The sequence below is a fragment of the Antechinus flavipes genome, chromosome 4 (genome assembly GCF_016432865.1).
Source record: "Antechinus flavipes isolate AdamAnt ecotype Samford, QLD, Australia chromosome 4, AdamAnt_v2, whole genome shotgun sequence".
In the NCBI taxonomy this organism is placed as follows: Eukaryota; Metazoa; Chordata; class Mammalia; order Dasyuromorphia; family Dasyuridae; genus Antechinus; species Antechinus flavipes.
This window is the reverse complement of record NC_067401.1, coordinates 207,587,681-207,607,185: the sequence shown is the minus strand read 5'-3', so window position 1 is coordinate 207,607,185 and position 19,505 is coordinate 207,587,681. Positions and strand designations below refer to the sequence as shown.

The following is a 19,505-nucleotide window of genomic DNA, read 5'->3' as shown; positions in this document are numbered from 1 at the left end:
TCACTTCAATTTGCTTCTCTAATTACAGGGCAAAGCAAAACATAAATAAATAAAAACCCCAGGTAACTTTCTTTGCTGCTAGTTGTGCTGCTTGGTGTGGACTCCAACATTTTCATCCGTCTCACACACACTGGGTACCTTCTGTCATCCTCACTCCCTTTTCAGTTTACCCTATTAAACTGTAAGCTCCTTGAGGGTAGAGACTGTTGACTTTCTTTTACTTACTTGTATCTCCAGGTCAATTCCTGGCACACAGAAGACACTTAATAAATGTTTATTGTATTGTAATATATATTTTTAGGAGTTAAGAGTAAAGGTCTTGGTGCTACTGCATATATAATTTAATTAAGGTTGGAATTTGTGTTTTTTTTCCCTCCTACCATATTTATAGGAAAAAAGCTGAAAAACTCTCTAGAACATGTGAGAAGAGGCTTGAACAATAACAAAAAAAGCAAAAATTTCATACAAGTTTCCCCATGTCCACAGTGACAGAAATAGGTCACATTGGAGTCACATGGCATGCCCTCTATCTACTTGTCCCCATGTAGAATGAAGTCCTCACCTTCTATAGCTCCAGCATAGGGAATGTCAAAAATAAATAAATAAATAAAATTTACCATTACCAAAGGAAAAACTTTCTCCCATTCAAGAAATAGCAAAGGATTATGAAGTCAGCAATTTGGAAATAGTCAAAGGCTTGAGGAAAACTCATACAAATTACTCTGGAACCACATGGGCAGGCAATGAGAGCTCACTTCCAAAGAAGCCACCTCACCTTTTGGTATACAAAAGAGTTCATCTCTAAAAGCCAAGGGACAGTGGCAAAATTTTCATTTATTTACTTGACACAATATCACAGCAATGCATGCTTTCTGACGAAATGCTGAAAGAATCTTCATTAGGGAAAACAAAAAACAGCAAGATGCAGACCTGGCACCAGGAGGTCAAAAGTGACTTATTCTGTCTACTAGTATTCTGTGGTAAAAGAAGAGGAAAGATGCCAAGAGCACAAATAATGTGGGGAAAAGTAGGGAATAGAACCCTAAAGTGAAAATAAGAGAAGATAGATGCATTTAGTCAATTTTCAGATGGGGAAACTGAGGCTCTGAGAGAGTCAGCAACCTGCCCATTTGGAAATTGAAGAGGAGGGCAGCAGGTATCACAGACTTCTGTTGCTCCCTTCCCCCTTCCAAGTCTAAAAAGGAAGAAAAAAAAAAAAAAATCACAGGAGGCCTGTGAAAAGAGGCATCTCTCTACCTATTAGTGGACTGCCAGGCTATGCTGACCTGGATCCTCTCTAATTGGTGGTAAATTAAAAAGCCCTGAGAGGATAGGGGCCAAATGTGATTAGGCAATTAATAAAGGCAGGAAATGATGCTGAGCAAAAAAAAAGTCTGGGACTGCCTCTGTTCTTCCTGCCAGACTGGCTGCCACTTAAGAGGGGCCTGAAATAGACTCCAGGTGTGGAACTTTCTCCACAAAGGATGGAGGCACCATGGAAGGAATGAAGGCCTGAAGCCAGAGCCCCTTCTTCCTCCTCCCTCATTCCATGCCTTGTCTCCCTAGGCCCCAGTAATAAAAGTTATTATTAAATTACATATAACTCTGCCAGAGATCTGCAAACTATGGCCTCTGGACCAAATCCAACCTGCCACTGGTTTGTATGCAGCTATCAAGCTAAGAATGATGTTTACATTTTTAATATAATCCTTATTTAAAAATGTAAAACCCATTCTTAGTTCATAGGCTGTACAAAAGAGGCAGCGAGCCAGATCTGGCCCGAAGGCTGGAGTCTGCCAACTCCCGAACTCTATAACCCCTCACAACTGACAAAGCATTCATTCTCCCCTGGGATGAAGCTATAATTCTGTGGCTCAGGGTCCTACATCCCCCAAAGTTTAGCACAGGGTTCTACAAGATGCTAAGCACTTAACAAATGGTTTTTGAACGAATGTGTGGTTTGAACTCAAAAGATATGGGGTTGCCTTTTAGCTCTGCTGATTACTCCACAGGCAAATCATTCACTCTCCTTTGGCCTCAGTTTACTCCCATGCAAAAATAAGTTAGTTCTAAATTTCATAATAATTCACATTCCTATAGTGCTTTAAGGTTACAAAGTGCTTGCCTCAACACAATACTGCTGACAAGCAATGAAAATACTATTATGTTCATTTTTTCCAGAGGGAAACTGAAATTCAGCGATATGAAAGGATGTGCCAGCAACCATGACTCAATAAGGTTTGTTTCCACTGCAGTTCAGTTCCTAACAAAGGCAAAGCCCTGGATTTGGAGGCAGGGAATCCTAAATTCAAACCCTACCTTTGTTTTGAATGCCTTCCTGACGCCAAGACTAGTTCTCTATCGACCAGAAAATAAAATAAAAATGTTGCTATTATTGGGGTGTCACTTTGATTGATTAAAATCTTGGTTTTGTCCTTGGACAATTCATTGAACTCTAATCCTCTGGGACCCAGTTCCCTCATCTGTAAAATGTGAGGAAGCTGGTTTAGATGACTTTGAAAATCCTTTCCAGTTTTATATCGATCTCATATATGATATGAAATAAATTCCGGCGAGGAAACACATGTTGAAATTCTTAGCGCTAAAATGTGAAGGTCCTGGTCCCAGCAGAGGTCGCTGCAAAAAATGTCCCTGCTCACTTGCCGTAATCTCCTTCACGCGGTAAACACGACTTTTAACCTTAGAAGCTTCTGCCAGAAAGAAAAATGGCGGCAGCGTTGGCGGCGACAGGCTGTCTGCAGCAAGCACTCCGAAGGGTACCGGGATGGAAAAGGCCCTGCTCAGGAGCCCGGACACGCCACCGTCAGCTTTCCTCCAGCCCTCCTCAACCTTCGGCCTCGGCCGTGAGAACTGCCTTCCTTCATTTCTTCCGGGATCGTTACGGCCACCAGCTAGTGCCCTCTGCTTCCGTACGGCCTAGAAGCGACCCCGGTCTCCTCTTTGTCAATGCGGGAATGAACCAGGTGGGGACGGGACCTCTGGAGAGGGAGCGAGACGTGAGCTGCGGGGGGCGGGGCTTGGAAGAGGGACTGGAGGAAGCTGAGTGGATGGGAGCCGAGAGGGTGGGGCCTATCTGAGGCGCGAATGGGAAAAGTAAAGAAAAGCCGAGTAGGAGGCGAGGCCCGGGGACTCGGGGGCGGCACGTAGGCGCCATGGGGGGGGGCTAATTTTGAGAATTAGGTTGGTGGTCCACGCTCCGGGCCTTTTGCCTGAAGAAAAGGTGGGAGCGGTTTCCTAGTGCTAAAATTACCCATGTGGGGAAAGACTCGGAAATGAGGAGACACCGGGGGGAATCCAGCTTTCAGCTTCTTGTAGTAAAGAAGTGGTGTTGGAAACGGTTGAGGTCTGCTTCAGCCAGCGGGAAAATCACTTAATTTGGTTCAATCAATATTTCTAAAATGGATATAATAGCATCTAACTCTGGATTGTGGTGAATTTCACATAAATTAACTTGTTAAAGTGCTTTTTAAATCTTAAAGGTCTATGTACCTTTACATAGTAAAGTAGTAGCTGCTACTATGGTAGCTGCTGCTGCTACTACTACTACATTAATAATAATAATAATTACAACGGGATGGCACAATGAATAAAGTTCCAGGCCTGAAGTCAGGAAGACTCAACTTTCTGAGTTCAAATCTGAATTTACTAGTTGTATGATCCTAGACAAGGCACTTAATCCTATTGCCCTCAGTTTACTCAGCTGTAAATGAGCTGGAGAAGCAAATGGCAGACCTTTCATTATCCTTGCCAAATGGGGTCTTGAAGAGTCTGACATCACTGAAAAGTGATTGAGCCACAAATGAACCATCCACTATTTATTAAGCACCTACTATGTGCCAAGCCTTTTGCTATACTCTGGGGATACAACTACAAAGGAGAGAATTCCTTCCCTCATGCAATTTATATTCTGTGTGGATTTATATTACCAGTCTTTTTCTGCATCTCCACTTATATATAGCATTTAAAACTGAATATCCCAGAGACATCTCAAACTCAACATGTCTAAAACAGAACTTATTTTCTTATTTTCTTTTTTCTTTAGGCTCTCCCCTCTTCCAAACACTTATCAAATACATGACCATCCTTCCAGCTTCCAAGATTTTTAATCCTGAAATTATTCTTGATTCTTCATTTTTCCTTGTCCCTTATGTCCAATCAGTGACAAGATTTCCTTATCTCACTTTCTGATCACTTCCTTCATTACCTCTCATCTAGATTACTTCAACTGTTTCTGAATTAGTCTCTCTGCCTCAAGTCTCTCTCTACTCCCATTCATCCCATACCCTACTATGTAAGTGATTTTTCTTAAGCATGGTCTGACCATGTCACTATCCTACATAATTATCGCTGGTTGTTCCCTGTCACTTCTAAGTTAAAATATAAACTCTCTTTAGTTTTTAAAGCCCTTCAAAACCTGATCCTTAGCTATCTTTCTAGCTTTCCTTCCATACTCTTTGAGCCAAATGGGACCTCTTTCTATTTCTCACCATGATACTCATCCTCATTTTAGAGGCAACAACAGAGTAGTATCTTTCCCCCATCCAATAAGAAGTCATTCTGAGCCCACTTTCCATCTTTTCTATACTTGGCTAGCAACGTGGGAGCATGACATAATGGAATATGGCTTGGGCTAGGATCGGAGTCTAAGTGTGGGTCCTGACTCAGCCAATTAGCTGATAAGTGTCCATCTTTGGGCAAATCATTTAATCTGGTTGGGACTTAGCCGCCTACATGGAAACATGGGGATTGTCTATTGTTGTTTACTATTGTCTCCCCAGGTTGTTATGAGGATGAGAAAAGATTATATGTGTAACAATAAAGTGTGAGTTATTAATTGTGGAATCCACTTACATGTACTTTGATCCTAGTTCAAACCAATCTTCTTGGGCACAGTGGACCCTCGAAGTGAGTTGGCACGGTTCCGTCGAGTAGCCAACAGCCAGAAGTGTGTTCGGACAGGAGGAAAGCATAATGACCTAGAGGATGTGGGCCGAGACCTTTCTCACCACACCTTTTTTGAGATGCTTGGCAACTGGGCATTTGGAGGGGAATACTTTAAGGTGAGTCGATAGAAGATATTGCAATCAGGAAAAAAAAAATTCAAGATTTAGTTGAGAGGGGCAGCTAGCACAATGGATGGAGTAACAGCTCTGAAGTCAGGAGGATCTGAGTTCAAATCTGATACTTAAAACTTCCTAGCTTTATGACTCTGGGTAAGTCACTTAACCTCAACTGACTCAACCAAAAATAAAAATAAAAAAAATTTATCAGAGAAAGGTGTCATAAGTCAGTAGAAACCTGTTCCTTCCTCTGTCCTTCAGACTTCCTTTGTGTAAATCTCTGAATCAGACATAGGGGAGAACACAAATGAGCACATATTTCCTATGTTCCTGTGTCAAATAGCTACTGAATGAAGGATACAGACTCAAAGTACTCTGTAGGAGGTAGGGTTTTCTGAAGGCTAGGATATCCAAAAAAATTCTTTTGGAGGAAGTGGGACTTCAACTAGGTTCTTAAGAAAGCCTAAAATTTATGGAAGCCAAAAAAGTAAAAGGGAGGACATCTCAGAGGGAGAGGATACCTTAGGGCAAAATTTAGAAACAAGAATATATGTGGTTGGTTCAGGAAGACAAGAAATATAATTTAAATGAATGTAGTACAAAGAAAGGGCTGGGTTATATAGTGTGATTACAGAAGGGGATTTCCCCTTAACACTATCATTCTTTACTTAGGAAGAGGCCTGCAGCATGGCCTGGGAGCTGTTAACCCAAGTCTATGGAATTCCCCAGGATAGGCTGTGGGTTACCTACTTTGATGGTAACCCTTCTGAAGGGTTGGCCCCAGACCACGAAAGCAGGGATATCTGGCTCAGCTTGGGGTAAGCATGGTATTGAAGAGTTCTAAAATTATGAGACTAAGTCTTTGGAAAGCTGCCAATTTGCATCCTGTATTTTTGGTTCTTTGGGGAAAAAAAGGGAAAGGGGAGGAGTAAAGATTTCCAGTATTTAAGCACATTCAAAATTAAGAATAAGCAAGATAGGCATTTTTGCAGGGCACAGTACACATTGAGAAGGTATTAGAAATGAAGGACATTTTAAAATATTACTCTGTGTAATAGCCCCATTTAAAACACCAGATAATCTTGTTCTCTGTGACAGCCAGATATTTATATTGTGATGAGTCAACTTGTGTTACAATGAAAGTCTCCAAAGGAAGAATAATTTTCAAACTTGACCTAGGATCCACAAATGCCTTGCCCCGATTCTTGTAGATGAATAATTTTCAAACTTGACCTAGGATCCACAAATGCCTTGCCCTGATTCTTGTAGATGAATAATTTTCAAACTTGACTTAGTATCCACAAATGCCTTGCCCCAGCTCTTGCCTTAGAAGACCCCAAGCTGAAGCTGACAAGTCATAGTTCAAGCTATTTATAGCTCAAGACTCTAGATTTTCCTGTAGATACTTAACACCACCAATACTCAGCTGTTTTTTCCCCCCACTTAACCTAGGGTACCTTCTACTCGAGTGCTTCCCTTTGGGTCAATGGAGAACTTCTGGGAGATGGGTGAAATAGGACCTTGTGGACCATGTACTGAAATCCACTATGATCTATCAGCAGGAGTGGGTCCTCCCCAACTAGTAGAACTCTGGAATCTTGTCTTCATGCAGTACAACAGGTAACAAAGTAGCATGGTATCATGGAAATAATGCTGACCTGGGCATCAGGAAACCTGGATTCCGGTCCCATTAATTACCTGTATGAATATGGGCAAGATATTAGATTGGATTAGAGTTTCCCAAGCATTGGGCCTGAAATGGATTGATGGACACTGTGATTGTTATTCTGGGATCCCAGAGATCTAAAAGGTCCACCTGTAACAGCGGGATGAAAGGGAGAGTTAAATAAACTTTAATGGAAATAAGCCAAATTTCATACCAAATTGTTGCGATATGGAATATATATCTTTTTTTTTCTTTTTTAAAAAAAGTTTAATGTGTCATTCATGACAAATCACTCCTACTTCATGAGAGATAATTTGTAATAGAATATAACAAATAAAAATAGCAATATAGTAATCTCACCTAAAAGTGCATACAACAGTTTATATCTGTAGCACTCCTCCCCATCTCTAATTTTTTTTTTAAATATTTTTCTGCCTCTGACCCCACCCTGTAAAGGGGGGAAAAAGGAAAATATTTCTTGGAACAAACATGCTTAGCAAAGTAAAAAAAAAAAAAATATTTCAATGGCTGTATACTTGTATGCATATTTCATTCCACAAAATTCTAAATTTATGTAAAGAGCTGTCACATCATCAGCCTTCTGAAATTCTGAATCATTATTGTATTGATAGTTCTTAAAGCAAGTTCTCAAGAGTTGTTTTTACAATATTGTCATTGTAAAAATTGTTTTCCTGCTTCTGCCTATATCATTCTTCATCAGTTTATAAAATTTCTTTTAAAATGTTCATTTTTATGATATTAATATTGTAGTTCTTCTGGGTCTGGTTTAATATTAGGAAAACTATAAACTTAAAAATGTTAATAAAATTAATAAAAATTATGATTATATCAATAGATACAAAAAAGTTTTGGTTTTGTGTTTTTCAAAATATAACATTTTTATTAAAAAACAGTAGCAAAAAATAGAAAAAATAAGTGATCTTTTCCTTAAAATAATAAATGGTGTATATCTAAAATCAAAAGCTACTATTATTTGTCACAGAGATAAACTAGAATCCTTTCCAATAAATTCAAAGGCAAAGCAAGGATATTTCTTGTCACTACTATTTTACATACTAGAAATACTGGATATAACAATAAGATAAGAAAAAGAAACTGGGGAATTATTATAAGTAAAGAAGAAATATAATCCTCACTTTTTGCAGATGAAATAATAATGTACTTAAAGAATGCTAAGAAGTCAACAAGAAGATTAATTGAAACAATTTCATCAACTTGCAGAATATAGAATCCACAAAAATCATCAGTATATATAATGCCAACAAAATATAGTAGAAATAGAAATTCCATTTAAAATCACTACAATTTGTATAAAAGACTTAGAAATCTATCTTTCCAGTTGTTTCAATACATATAACTTTTTGCTTAATATTCTCAAAAGACTACTTCTCTCAATATTGACATTTTCTCACTAAGCCCTTATTCACAGCTCATGTTAAACAGTTTTAAGATCATTACATTATATGATTTCTAAGATCCTATCTCGTTCTAAAGTTGCAAGAGATAAAGGTGAAGGATATGTAGAAACAGAAGCTGACATTGAGATATACTTGCCTAGGAAAGGAATTCTGAATCCTAATGGGAAAAGCAGAACTGAAACAAGAAGGTGACTGCCTCCATTGATGGTCGTGATTGGTGGCCAAGAGTCCTGATGCCTAGCCCTGCAGGGAGGGCTGATCAGGTCCCTACCACTGTTGCCATCACTCTTTCCCTTTCCATAGTATTTTACCTCATGCTTAGAACTCTGAGGGAATCATCTCTCTGAGGGAACTATCAATGCATATAAGCCCTTGGTTAACTAACCTGTTCTCATCAGGGAAGCAGATGGAAGCCTGCAACCCCTGCCCCAGCGGCATGTGGACACTGGCATGGGCCTGGAAAGGCTGGTAGCCGTGTTGCAGAACAAACATTCTACTTATGATACAGATCTCTTCTCCCCACTGCTTACAGCTATACACCAGGTACCTTTCCCCGTCACCCCCTAAGAGATCCCTCTGACCTGTCCTGCTTGGACCCAAGACCAAACCCAGCCTTTCCCACACCCACCCTGCCCAGATCCTGCTTGTGGGCACTTCAGGGTGACAAAGAGCAGTAGCCATCCCAAAGTCACAAAGCACATCCACAATAGAGCCGGGACAAGGATTTGGCATGAGTGGTTCATTTCCTGCTCAGTGCTGTTTGCCTTTCGTGGGCTTGTCTTATGCCCAAGGGTCAGATCCCAGTTCTGCTGCTTACAATTGTGACCTCAATCAAGCCTGTTTTCTTCTTGGCACTTCAGTGTCCTCACTTAAAAAACAGGTATTTGGACTAGATCACCTCCTAAGGAAGGACTCTTTCAATCTACAACTTGTGCATGTGATAGAGGGCAGAGCCTGGGGATTGGCTGAAGGTTTGGCTTTGAATCTCAGCTTGGCCACTTATTACCCAGACAAGTCATTGACCTTCTCTAGGTCCCAGCTTTTGTTTCTATAAGGTCAGTAGGTTGGATTGGTCTTCGGGTTCTTTCCAGTTCTAAAGCCCTTTAGATCCTGTGACCACTATCTAAATGTTAAACTCCGTGAAGGCAGGTAATGGGTTTTTATACTTAAAAGCTAGAACTAGAAAGGATTTAATAGGCCTTTGAGGCCTCCTGTTTCAAAAATGAGCAATCTGAGGCCCAAGGAAGTTAAATGACACACAGGTTATAAAAATTAGAGGGAGATGAATTAAGTCCTGCGACTACTTTTAGTACAGTGGGTACTTGGCAAAAACTTGATTGACTGAGATCCTGATTTTCTACCTCCTTGCCAGACCATGTGATGTGGTCAGCTATAGGTAGGGCACATGAATAGAGCTCATGAAAGCTTCTGCTTCTTTTTGTCCTTCCCCTTGTTCTACCTACTATCTACCCCATCATTCAATATACACACACACACACACACACAGACACACGTTGTGTCAGATTTTAAATGTGCCTCAAGTTTGCTCTTGTCTGGGGAGATGAGATCAGAAGTATGATGTATTATATTGGCTGACCCAAGATATGCTTCTCATCACCGTCCAGGGCTGCAGGGCACCCCCATACCAGGGCCGCATAGGGGTGGCAGATGAGGGACGCACAGACATGGCATATCGTGTGGTGGCAGACCATGTCCGCACCCTGAGTATCTGTATGGCTGATGGCGTTTACCCCGGCATGACTGGAGCCTCGTAAGTCTCAAAGGCCCATATGGGGCTACAGGGTTATGGGGAGGGAAGAACAGACCTGGAGAGCTATCATGGTAAAGGAGTGGAATCCCTTGATATATCCAATATATAAGCCTACTGATGGGGAGAGGGGATGTTTCCATGTCTGTATCTGTGTCCTCTGCTTTCAGACTGATTCTCCGCCAAATCCTTCGCCGAGCCATTCGTTTCTCGTCAGAGGTACTGCAGGCACCTCCGGGCTTCCTGAGCAGCCTGGTGCCCGTCGTTGTGGAGATTCTGGTAAGAGCAGAGCTTCCACCCAATACCCCCTTAGCCCCTGAGATGATTATCCAGGTGATATTTGCCTAGACACTATCTGAATTTGGGGCACTTAGGGCTCTTCACCCCTCAATTTCCTTGTCATTAGGGCCAGAAACAGTGTAAAATACATACACTGGAACCAAGGATCCAGTATCCAGTGAACAAGGAAGTCAGGGAAATTCTCATTTCATAACTCATAATAATAATAATAATGATAGCTAACATTGCCAAATCATGTTAGAGTTTACAAAGCATTTTGCAAACTTTATCTTATTTTATTCTCATCTTCTCCTTGGAAGATAGAAGCTATCATTATCCCCATTTTACAATTGAGAAAATCAAAGCAGACTGAGATGAAATGATTTGTCCAGAGTCACATGACTAATAAGAATTTGAACTGAAGTTTTCCTGACTCCAACCCTATTCACTGAGCCATCTGGTCACTGGAAAGTAGTAGATGATCACTTCATGAGAATGTTGCAGAGGGGTTTCTTATTTGAGTATGGGTTATTTCTAGGATTATTTCTAATTCTCTTAATTCTGTGATTAGGGGCTGGAGCAGGAAAGAATAGAGTGGTTAGTTACATGGCAGGCCCAGAGGAAGGCAACCTAGTGTGTGAAAGGAGGAGCACAAAACTGGTGGTCAGCCTGTGTTCTAGCCGTGTGATCCTGGGCAAGCCACTCCAGGACCCTTTGTTTCTTTGTCTTTGGAAGGAAACTGTGAGATTAAATGGTTCTGAAGTCCCTCCAGGTCTAACCTTCTGCGTTATCTAGAGGATGGGAGAGAGGGTGAATGAGATTGAGGACATGGAAGAACTTCTTTCTCCTGGCCCATCTCCCTCACCTCTGGGAGTAGAACCTGGCTTTTATCTCTGGTCATGATTATAACACATCAGTCCTACCTGTTGGTGTCCTTGTGGTCTCCTTGTCCTGCTCTGGCCCCAGTTGTGATTTAGCTGCTGCTTTTCTTACCTCAAGCCTTACCTCAAGAAAGGCCTGGGAAATCAATCTTAGGGTGGGCTGGGGGGCTGAGTAATCACCCAGCTCCTGTTTTGAGTAAGGCCTACGAGCCTGATCTTTGCAGAAGGCAGGATCTCACACTGTGGTTATATGATAACATGCTAATCCTCAGCCATCTAAGGCCTCCTGTAACCCCTACCTTCCTGCCTATGCCTTTTCTTCTTCCTCCCAGGGAGATGCCTACCCAGAGCTGCAGAAGAACAGTTCTCAGGTAGGGGATTCTGGTGGGGTGGAAGGGTGGGGCTTATATGGAAGGAGAAGCTTGGGTCTAAATAGCTATATGGCAAGAGGGTCCCAACCTCCTCAGGTAAATGGACCTATCTCCCTTCCTTTGCTCTCATTCCTCTTCCCACCTCCTCAAGATTGTCAGCTTGATCACAGAGGAAGAAGGCGCCTTCCTATCCTGCCTAGAACGAGGCCGCCGCGTCATCGAGCGAACCCTAAGTCAGCTGGGCCCCTCTGAATTGTTCCCAGGTAAGCACGGTCTGGGCAAGAGTGGTAGGGTAGGGGTAGGGAACAGCTTCAGAAAGCATGATCTATTGCCATCCCTGCTCTCTAGCTCATCCCCCTGCCCACCTTGGAACCTGCTTTCCTCCTCTCCCCCCAACTCCTAGTGTGATGCTCTCCTACTTCTGTCTCTATGTTCTTAATCTAGAATGCCCCCCTCTAACATCTAGAGTAGCAGAGCTCTTAGAGTAACCTAAATAAAGCTTCTGGTTATCCTTATGTACTAAGGATCTTCCAGTCTAGACACTTTGCTTTGATACTAAGTTGAGAGACCACCGTGCCAGGGCCTGGGAGCCAAGCAGAGTCTGGGATTAGAAGGCCTTCCTTCCCTCTCTTTATCCATTCCCTTCCCTTTCTTTTATCTCTTATGTTCTTGGCCCCTTTTTTCTTTAAGCTGAAGTAGCTTGGTCTTTATCTGGGAACCTGGGGCTGCCCTTGGACCTGGTGGGGCTGATGCTGGAGGAGAAAGGTATCCAGCTGGACTCAGCTGGTCTGCAGCAACTCTCTCAGGAGGAGGCCCAGGTAATTGGATGACTCAGGGAAGCACAACTAGCTAAATGCTAGAATCCAAGTCACTTTCTCACATGTTCTCTTGGTCCCCGGAGGAGGGTCTCTTCCACCTATCCTAAACATCCCTTTGTGTGGAAGGCTATGACCGGTGGGAGAACTAAAGGAGACCTGGTCCCCACACTCAACGAGCTCCACTCTGGGAGAGACAGACCTTATCTATATGTTCTCTAGTCATAAACCATAGACAGAAATAAGAGCAAATGCTGGGTTGCCGGGTCCATCAGTATAGAGACATGGAGCAAAGGGGCTGAATGACAGGTTCATTTCTCCCTAAAGTTCTCCTATTTTAAAAATAGAAGTGAGAGGTGAGAAGTGGCTATGGTTCTAAGGACATTGAGATTGTTTCAGCTTTGGGACCTGTTATATCCTGGGTCAGGGTGTCTCTCAAGACCTCCCTGAGTGACCTGAACCATCCCATCACTAGAGGATCTAGCCTTTACTGTCCTCTTCACTTTACCCTATAGCGTCGGAGCCAAGCTCAACAGGCAAAGCCAGCGGAGAAATTGGAATTGTGCCTGGATGTCCATGCCCTGGGCCATCTGCAGAAGCAAGGGGTCCCCCCGACGGATGACTCCTCCAAGTATAATTACTCATTGCTTCCTAATGGGTGTTATGGTGAGAGTCCATGTGGGAAGAGGGGTGAGGGAGTTATAGTTTAGGGACCTGTTTTTTCCCTCCCCCTTCTACTCACAAGTGACTTTAGTAGGGGAACTGTCCTGATAAAAAGGTACGACCACTACCATACCCACTGTTCAAAGGGAGCCACCAGATGTCGCTGTGGACTCATCACCTATTTCTATCTTCCCAGCAGAATGGAACGGATGACTAAATCTCTTAGGGCCTAAAACAGAAAAGAACCTTAGAAATCATCCAGTCCAGAGGTTCTTGCCTTTTTTGTATCATGGGCCTTTTCAATAGTCTAGTGAAAACCATGGCCCCCTTCTCAAAATAACGTTTTTAATGGAATAAAATACATAGTTACAAAAGAAACCAATCATGTTAAAGTATAGTTATCAAAAAAAAATTCTTTTAAGTTCACAGACCCAGATCCTGAAGAGCAGATCTAGTCCAATCCCTTCATGAATCAGCAGACTCCCCATAAACCCAATGTTCATCCTAGCTTACCTTCCTTCTCCTAGCATTGACTCCATTTTTCTCTTCTTCCCTGCAGAATTTGGAACCTGTGAAGCTGAGATAATACGGTTGTATAACCTGGATGGGGTGGCCATAGACTCAGTTGGAGGGGGTCAACGTTGTGGCCTCCTCCTGGATAAAACCTGCTTCTATGCTGAGCAAGGGGGCCAGGCTTCTGATCGTGGCTACCTGATATGCAAAGGGCAACAAGTGAGTCAGGCTCTGTTACCCCACTGATTTCTCCCCAATCATATTCTTCCCCAATCATGCTTTATCGCACTCATCTCTCCCCTCTGAGTTTCTATAACATTGCTTTCTACCTCTTGTAAGATACAAGATATCCTTTCTACCGCTGTAGGCTCTTTGAGAGCAGAAATTGTCTTTTTCATCACTATTCCACAGTGTCTCGCCCTCACTAAATATTCATCGAATAGATATCGAATAGACTCCATATCTGCTGATTATCCCTCTATATACATCCTCATGACTAGATCCCCCTCTCCCTTTCATCTCCCTTGAATCCCAGAGCAGGTCAGCCTGAGAGTTTGGTTGCTCTGCTGGTAGTAGAGCTGTGAGGGAAGGAGATGGGGCCATGGAAAAGACTGAAAGTGAAGGATCTTGTCTTTCTATGTTTCCTTGAGGATGTGCTGTTCCCAGTCATTGGGGCCCAGACGTATGGAGGTTTCATTCTACATGAGGTGATAGCCCCTGAAACCTTGAAGGTGGGAGACCAGGTACAGCTGTATGTAGATGAGGTAAGACCCTCCTACCATCCCACTTTTCAAGGCTTCTTGGGACTAAGAGCAGAAGGGAAGAAGGATGTCCTAGAACTTCCTTGGCTGAGCCATGCCCCACCTGCCTCCCTGCTCACCCCTTTCCCTTCACCTTCCTTTCCCAGGTTAATTGTGAGAATTCTTGTATTGTAGGAGTGGCGTCTGGGTTGCATGAAGAAACATACAGCTACCCATTTGCTGAGCTGGGCCCTGAGGCAGGAGCTAGGCCCAGGCACTGAGCAGTGTGGCTCCCACCTCAGTCCCGAGAGACTTCGCTTTGATGTGTCCACACTAGTAAGCAGGACAAGGTTTGGGGGAGGGTATGTGGGTCTGAGGGTAGTATGAAGGGCACAAGCATTAATTTTGAGGTGGGCACACTAGACTCCTCTGAAAGAGTACAGCCCCTGCCATATGAGGATCAGTTAAAAGAACTGGAGATATTCTGCATGGAGGAGAGAAGACTTAGGAAGGGACATGGTAACCATCTTCCAAAGGATTGGCAGGGGAACCAGGGGCCAGAGTTATTCTCCTTGGTCCGAGAGGACAGAGGAGGGAGTAGTTGGTAGAAGCTTCAGAGAAGCAGACTTGGGCTTGATACAAGAACTTCCTGATGAGAGCTGCTCAAAAGAAGTGGTTCAATGGATAGAGCACCAGCCCTAAAGTCAGGAGGACCAGAGTTCAAATCTGGCCTCAGATGCTTAATAGCAAGTGTAACTCTGGGTAAGTCACTTAATTCCATTTGTTTCAAAAAAAGAAAAGGGTGTGGGCCCTAAGATGTAGAGGTCTCCAAGCAGAGGCTTGAAAGCCACATATTAGGAGAGTTCTAGAGGGCATTTTTTTTAGGGCTGGATTGGACTAGACCACTGGAATCTTTTCCTGCTCTGATTATGTGACAGAGTAAAGATAGGGAGGTCAATGGCATTGCATAATATATACATAAATATTATATAATAATACATAAAACATCTACAAATAGATACCTTTAGTTAGATCTTTGTTTCCCCTCCTTCAAAATGAGACTGGTAGGCTATGTGGTTCCCTTCTAGCTCTGACATTGTTTATCCCATGAGTTCTTCATGGAAGACACATCAGACCTAATTGAGTGAAGGTGAAAGAGCATCTGTTCTTCCTGTCTACATAATTTGCTTATTTAGTACATTTTAGAGATCACTTCCCTTTTCTCTGCCCACCTATGTCTTTCTCCTCTTTCTGTGTCTGGCTCAAAACCCATCCCTTCAGGAATCCTTTGGGTAGCCATCCGATATCTCAGCCTTTCTCTTTACTTAGCATCCCCTTAGCACTCATGTTCAGTTTATACTAAATGTACCATATTGCACTTAGTGTTATAGTTGTTATCTAGGATGATGATTATGAATAGAGCTCCCTTACTTTGTAGATTATAAGATTCCTAAAGGCAGAAATCTGGTCCTTTTCTTCTTTAGATCAACTTATAACAATGAATTCAGTTTTTGATTAACAGATCTCTTACCTAATTCACTGGTTTGAGAATCATCAGATCCACCAGTTATTGAGCCACCTACCATAAATGCTTATTTATGAAGAAATACGTCCAGGGGAGTCACTCTCTCCTCTCCTTATTTCTCCAGGCCTCATTGACACCCAAGCAGCTTCAGACAGTAGAGAAAACTATACAAGAGGCTGTGGGGAGGGATGAGCCTGTGTATATGGCTGAGGTGGCTCTGGAGCTGACCACCCAAGTTCCAGGTTTACGATCACTTAATGAGGTAAGAGGGAGAGTAAGAAAGGTAAGGATTCAGTAGAAGATTAAAGAAAGCTTCTTTCTTTGAGGTGAGGATCTTTAATGTACCTACTCTTCCATCTGCCACAGATATACCCTGATCCTGTTCGGGTGGTGTCTGTGGGGGTACCAGTAGCCAGTGTCCTGGCCCCCACCTCTCAGGCTGCACTGCACACCTCCGTAGAACTGTGTTGTGGCACGTGAGTCACCCCATTCTGTCCCGTTGTCTCCTGTGCCTTACATTCCTCTCAGTCTTGGTGTTTCCGTTTTCCCCATTAACCTTTCCACCTCTTCTTCCCCATTTTCCAAAGTGGACATCTGGATTTTTCTCTTGAATGTCTTTCCTCAAACCATCTCTGTTTCCTTTGCCCTAGGCACCTCCTACGCACAGGGGCCATAGGGGACCTGACTATTGTGGGGGAACGACAGCTGTCCAAGGGCATCATCCGCTTGGTGGCTGTCACTGGAGAGCAGGCCCAGCAGGTCAGTGAACACACAGGAAGAGAGAGAAAAGACAAGTTGAAAGTGAAAAGAGAAGGGATCCCTAGCTGAGGAAGGCAATCTGGAAAAAGCACAACAGTCCTTAAGATCTTTGGTACAGGAAGGTCATTTTAAGAGTAATTGTGGCTAATAGATAATCCTTTTTCCCACTTGCCAGGCCCGTGACGTTGGTCAGAATCTGGCTGAAGAGGTAGAAGCAGCTGTAGCTCGATTGAGCCAGGGAAATCAAGATATCAGAATGGCTCAGCAATTATCAAAGGATGTGGGACGGCTCAGTGATGTGAGGACCATGTACTATCTCTTACCCCTTTCCTTCTACCAGTCCAAGCCCTTCCCAAGTCCCTCTGTCTCTTACCAAGAAGGTTAACGGGGAGGGACCAGACTGGATACACTCTGCTGGGAATTTTTGAGTGGGAAGGTGTTGGAGTGGGTGCCTTGGGCCCAAATCCTACCTCTGCTCTGGAGCACTGTGAGACTAGAAATGTAGGTGTGATGCTGGCTTCTCTGACCACAGACAGTGGACACAGCTGTGATGCCCCAGTGGCAGCGTCGAGAGTTGCAGGCGGTCCTGAAGAAGCTGCAGCGTCGTGCCAACACTGCCATCCGAAAACTGGAGGTGGAGCTGGTAAGGGAACAGTCTGTGGGGGGCACATGGGGGCAGAGCCCTGTCCCATAGCTTGGAATGTGCAGAGAAATGGCTTCCTCATCACATAGACGGCATACATCACAGAACTGGCCCAGACCAGTCCAGAGCAGTTTTACAGGGTGGGAAATGGGAAAGTCAGATTTTGGTCATAAGGAAGACTTCCAGAATAAGAAGGTCTGGAATGATGTGGAGTCAAGGCAAAAGGGAGAAAGAGGCCAGGCCTAGCAGCTTGTCTAGGATGGTGGAAGTCCGAAGCATAATTCACATAGTTTTTATAGAACACTGAGGGCTAACCACCTCAAAATCCTTGCCATGCTTCTCAGAACCTATAGGAAGTATCGGGCCAGGATAAGAGGAAGGAATAATGCTGAAATCAGGCTAGAATACCTGGGGTGGGAATTGCTCCCTCACAGCTCAGGGAAGGGGGAAAAAGGAATATATGGAGAATGATAGCATTTTGGGACTGCCCCTCTCCACCTCTCTCCAACTTCCCACTTAGATAATATGTTCTTCTCTCTCTCTCTATTCCCTTGCTCCCTTCTCTGTTCTCTAGGCCACAGCAAAAACCCAGGAGCTTCTGGAGAGACACCCTGTGGGGCCCTTCATTATAGATGCAGTCCCGGCTGAGTCCCTCTCGGTGTGTCATAGGGAGCAGTCAGAAGATGGGGTCTCCTAAGGAGGGAGGGGAACAGAGGAAATGGCTGGGCTTCAGGAGAAGGGAGGGAAGAAGCTGGGATAGAGACAAGGGTCATAGAAATAAGAATTGTTGCAGTGAGAATCTTTAGAGAGAAAAGAACCAGGGGTCAAGAGGACACTAGTGGGAAAAGACCAGTAGTTAGTGAAGGAAAGGGCCATAGGGAACCATGAGGCCACTGAATCACCATGTCTCAGGATGATTCTCCCTACGTTCCCAGCTGCTAGTGAAGGTGGCGAAACAGGTGTGTGAGCAAGTCCCTGGCACCTCCGTGTTACTGCTCAGTGCCCAGGCCCCAGGGAAGGTCCTGTGTGCCTGTCAGGTGGCTCAGGTGAGTGGACAGGGCAGTATCTTGGCTAAATAATTAAAATGGGAGAGGTCATCTGGCCCATGTTGACATCTCTTTATCCATCTCTTCTCCAGTAATAGTTGGGATGGGGAGGAGCTACAGGAAAAGGATTCACAGATAATCCAGGGAAGGGAATTTTTCCTGTTATTAAAAACACTGCCCACCAAGAGAAAGAAAATATTCTTCAGCCACTCATCCCAGTGTATAACAATATTCACATGTTCTCTCCCACCCTGTTTATGATTTGAAGCTCTATGACTCTGTCACTTAGCAGGGACAATACCCCTGGTCCCTGATTCTCTGAGTCTTGTGAACCCAAGGTTTAAGTATAGCTTTCCTTGTCTCCCCTCCCTGTCTTAAATCTGACTTCTAACGTGATTTCCCTAACAAGACCAACCACAAATAAGGGCACACACCAGTAAGTTCATTTCTGGAGCTGTGTGCGGCTGGTGAGGGGCAGTAGGAAGTTCAGTTCCTCTCTGTTCTTTCTCTAGGATGCAGTCCCTACCTTCACTGCTGAAACCTGGGCATCGGTTGTGTGTAGCCAGATGGGAGGCAAGGCCTGGGGCTCCCGAGTTGTGGCACAGGGCGCAGGCAACACTGGTGATGTGGAGGCCATGCTGAACATTGCCCGATCCTTTGCCCTCAGCCAGCTCTAACCCAGGACTTTGGGGGTGAAGAGGCTGCTCAGTTGAGCAGGAGCCAGAGCCCAGTGCCTAACAACTAAGAAACCAGGGATGGAGACAGAAGCAGGAACATGAGAAGAGCCAAGGCATAACTATCTCATGGTCCTTTGTCTGGGCCAGCTTTCCCTTTGTGGGGCAGGCCTCTGAGACTCGGTGATCCCAGAAGGATAACTGCTCCCTCACAGCTCAGGGAAGAGGGAAAAAGAAATATATGGAGAATGATGGCATTTTGGAACTGCTCCTCCTCCACCTCAGAGGGAGGAGGAAACTGTCCAGGCTGTTACTAGGAAGGGAAGGGCCCTTCCTTTCCCCTCCCATCTCAAACTGCTCTCGGCATCCATCACTTCTGCTTGTTCCCTCAGGCCTGTCTGGGGGACGGGAGGGACTTGGGACTAGCCTAGGATCTGAGCCCTTGCTCCCCATTGATTCAGAGTCTCTGCAGATGGCATCAAACCAGGCTGAGCCACAGGGAGGTCTCCAAAATTAAAAATGTAAGGGTCTTGGGTCCCTGGCACTCTGGGAACACTCAGATCAGACTGAAAATTAAACAACATTTCTGCATTTGAGTCCCTCCTGCTGGTCCTCTCTAGGACATCCAAGGTCACAACAGGA

The 19,505-nt window shown here is 44.0% G+C and overlaps 1 protein-coding gene across 2 annotated transcripts; it reads left to right on the top strand.

Annotated features, from left to right (window-relative positions):
* Nucleotides 1-315: 315 nt before the first annotated feature.
* AARS2 (alanyl-tRNA synthetase 2, mitochondrial) lies at nt 316-19,454 on the top strand. 2 transcript variants are annotated; one of them, XM_051997062.1, is made up of 22 exons: nt 316-2,984; nt 4,890-5,081; nt 5,754-5,899; nt 6,534-6,701; nt 8,585-8,729; nt 9,812-9,957; nt 10,125-10,233; nt 11,447-11,485; nt 11,637-11,748; nt 12,176-12,303; nt 12,816-12,966; nt 13,523-13,695; nt 14,127-14,240; nt 14,412-14,552; nt 15,866-16,003; nt 16,108-16,217; nt 16,392-16,500; nt 16,676-16,798; nt 17,033-17,143; nt 17,718-17,801; nt 18,079-18,189; nt 18,702-19,454. In XM_051997062.1, exons 1-22 carry the CDS (start codon nt 2,727-2,729, stop codon nt 18,864-18,866), a joined length of 2,973 nt encoding a protein of 990 aa, XP_051853022.1. In that variant the 5' UTR covers nt 316-2,726; the 3' UTR covers nt 18,867-19,454. The 2 variants fall into 2 exon arrangements, with proteins under 2 accessions (XP_051853022.1, XP_051853023.1); XM_051997063.1 differs by lacking the exons at nt 316-2,984; nt 5,754-5,899 and having other exon boundaries at nt 4,912-5,081.
* Nucleotides 19,455-19,505: the final 51 nt, after the last annotated feature.

Bases quoted from the DNA above. Each gene is read 5' to 3' on its own strand.
- AARS2 (XM_051997062.1), top strand. From the start codon at position 2,727: ATGGCGGCAGCGTTGGCGGCGACAGGCTGTCTGCAGCAAGCACTCCGA. The intron at 11,486-11,636 runs GTAGGGGATTCT...CACCTCCTCAAG, and splicing joins TGCAGAAGAACAGTTCTCAG to ATTGTCAGCTTGATCACAGA. The intron at 17,802-18,078 runs GTGTGTCATAGG...CTACGTTCCCAG, and splicing joins TCCCGGCTGAGTCCCTCTCG to CTGCTAGTGAAGGTGGCGAA.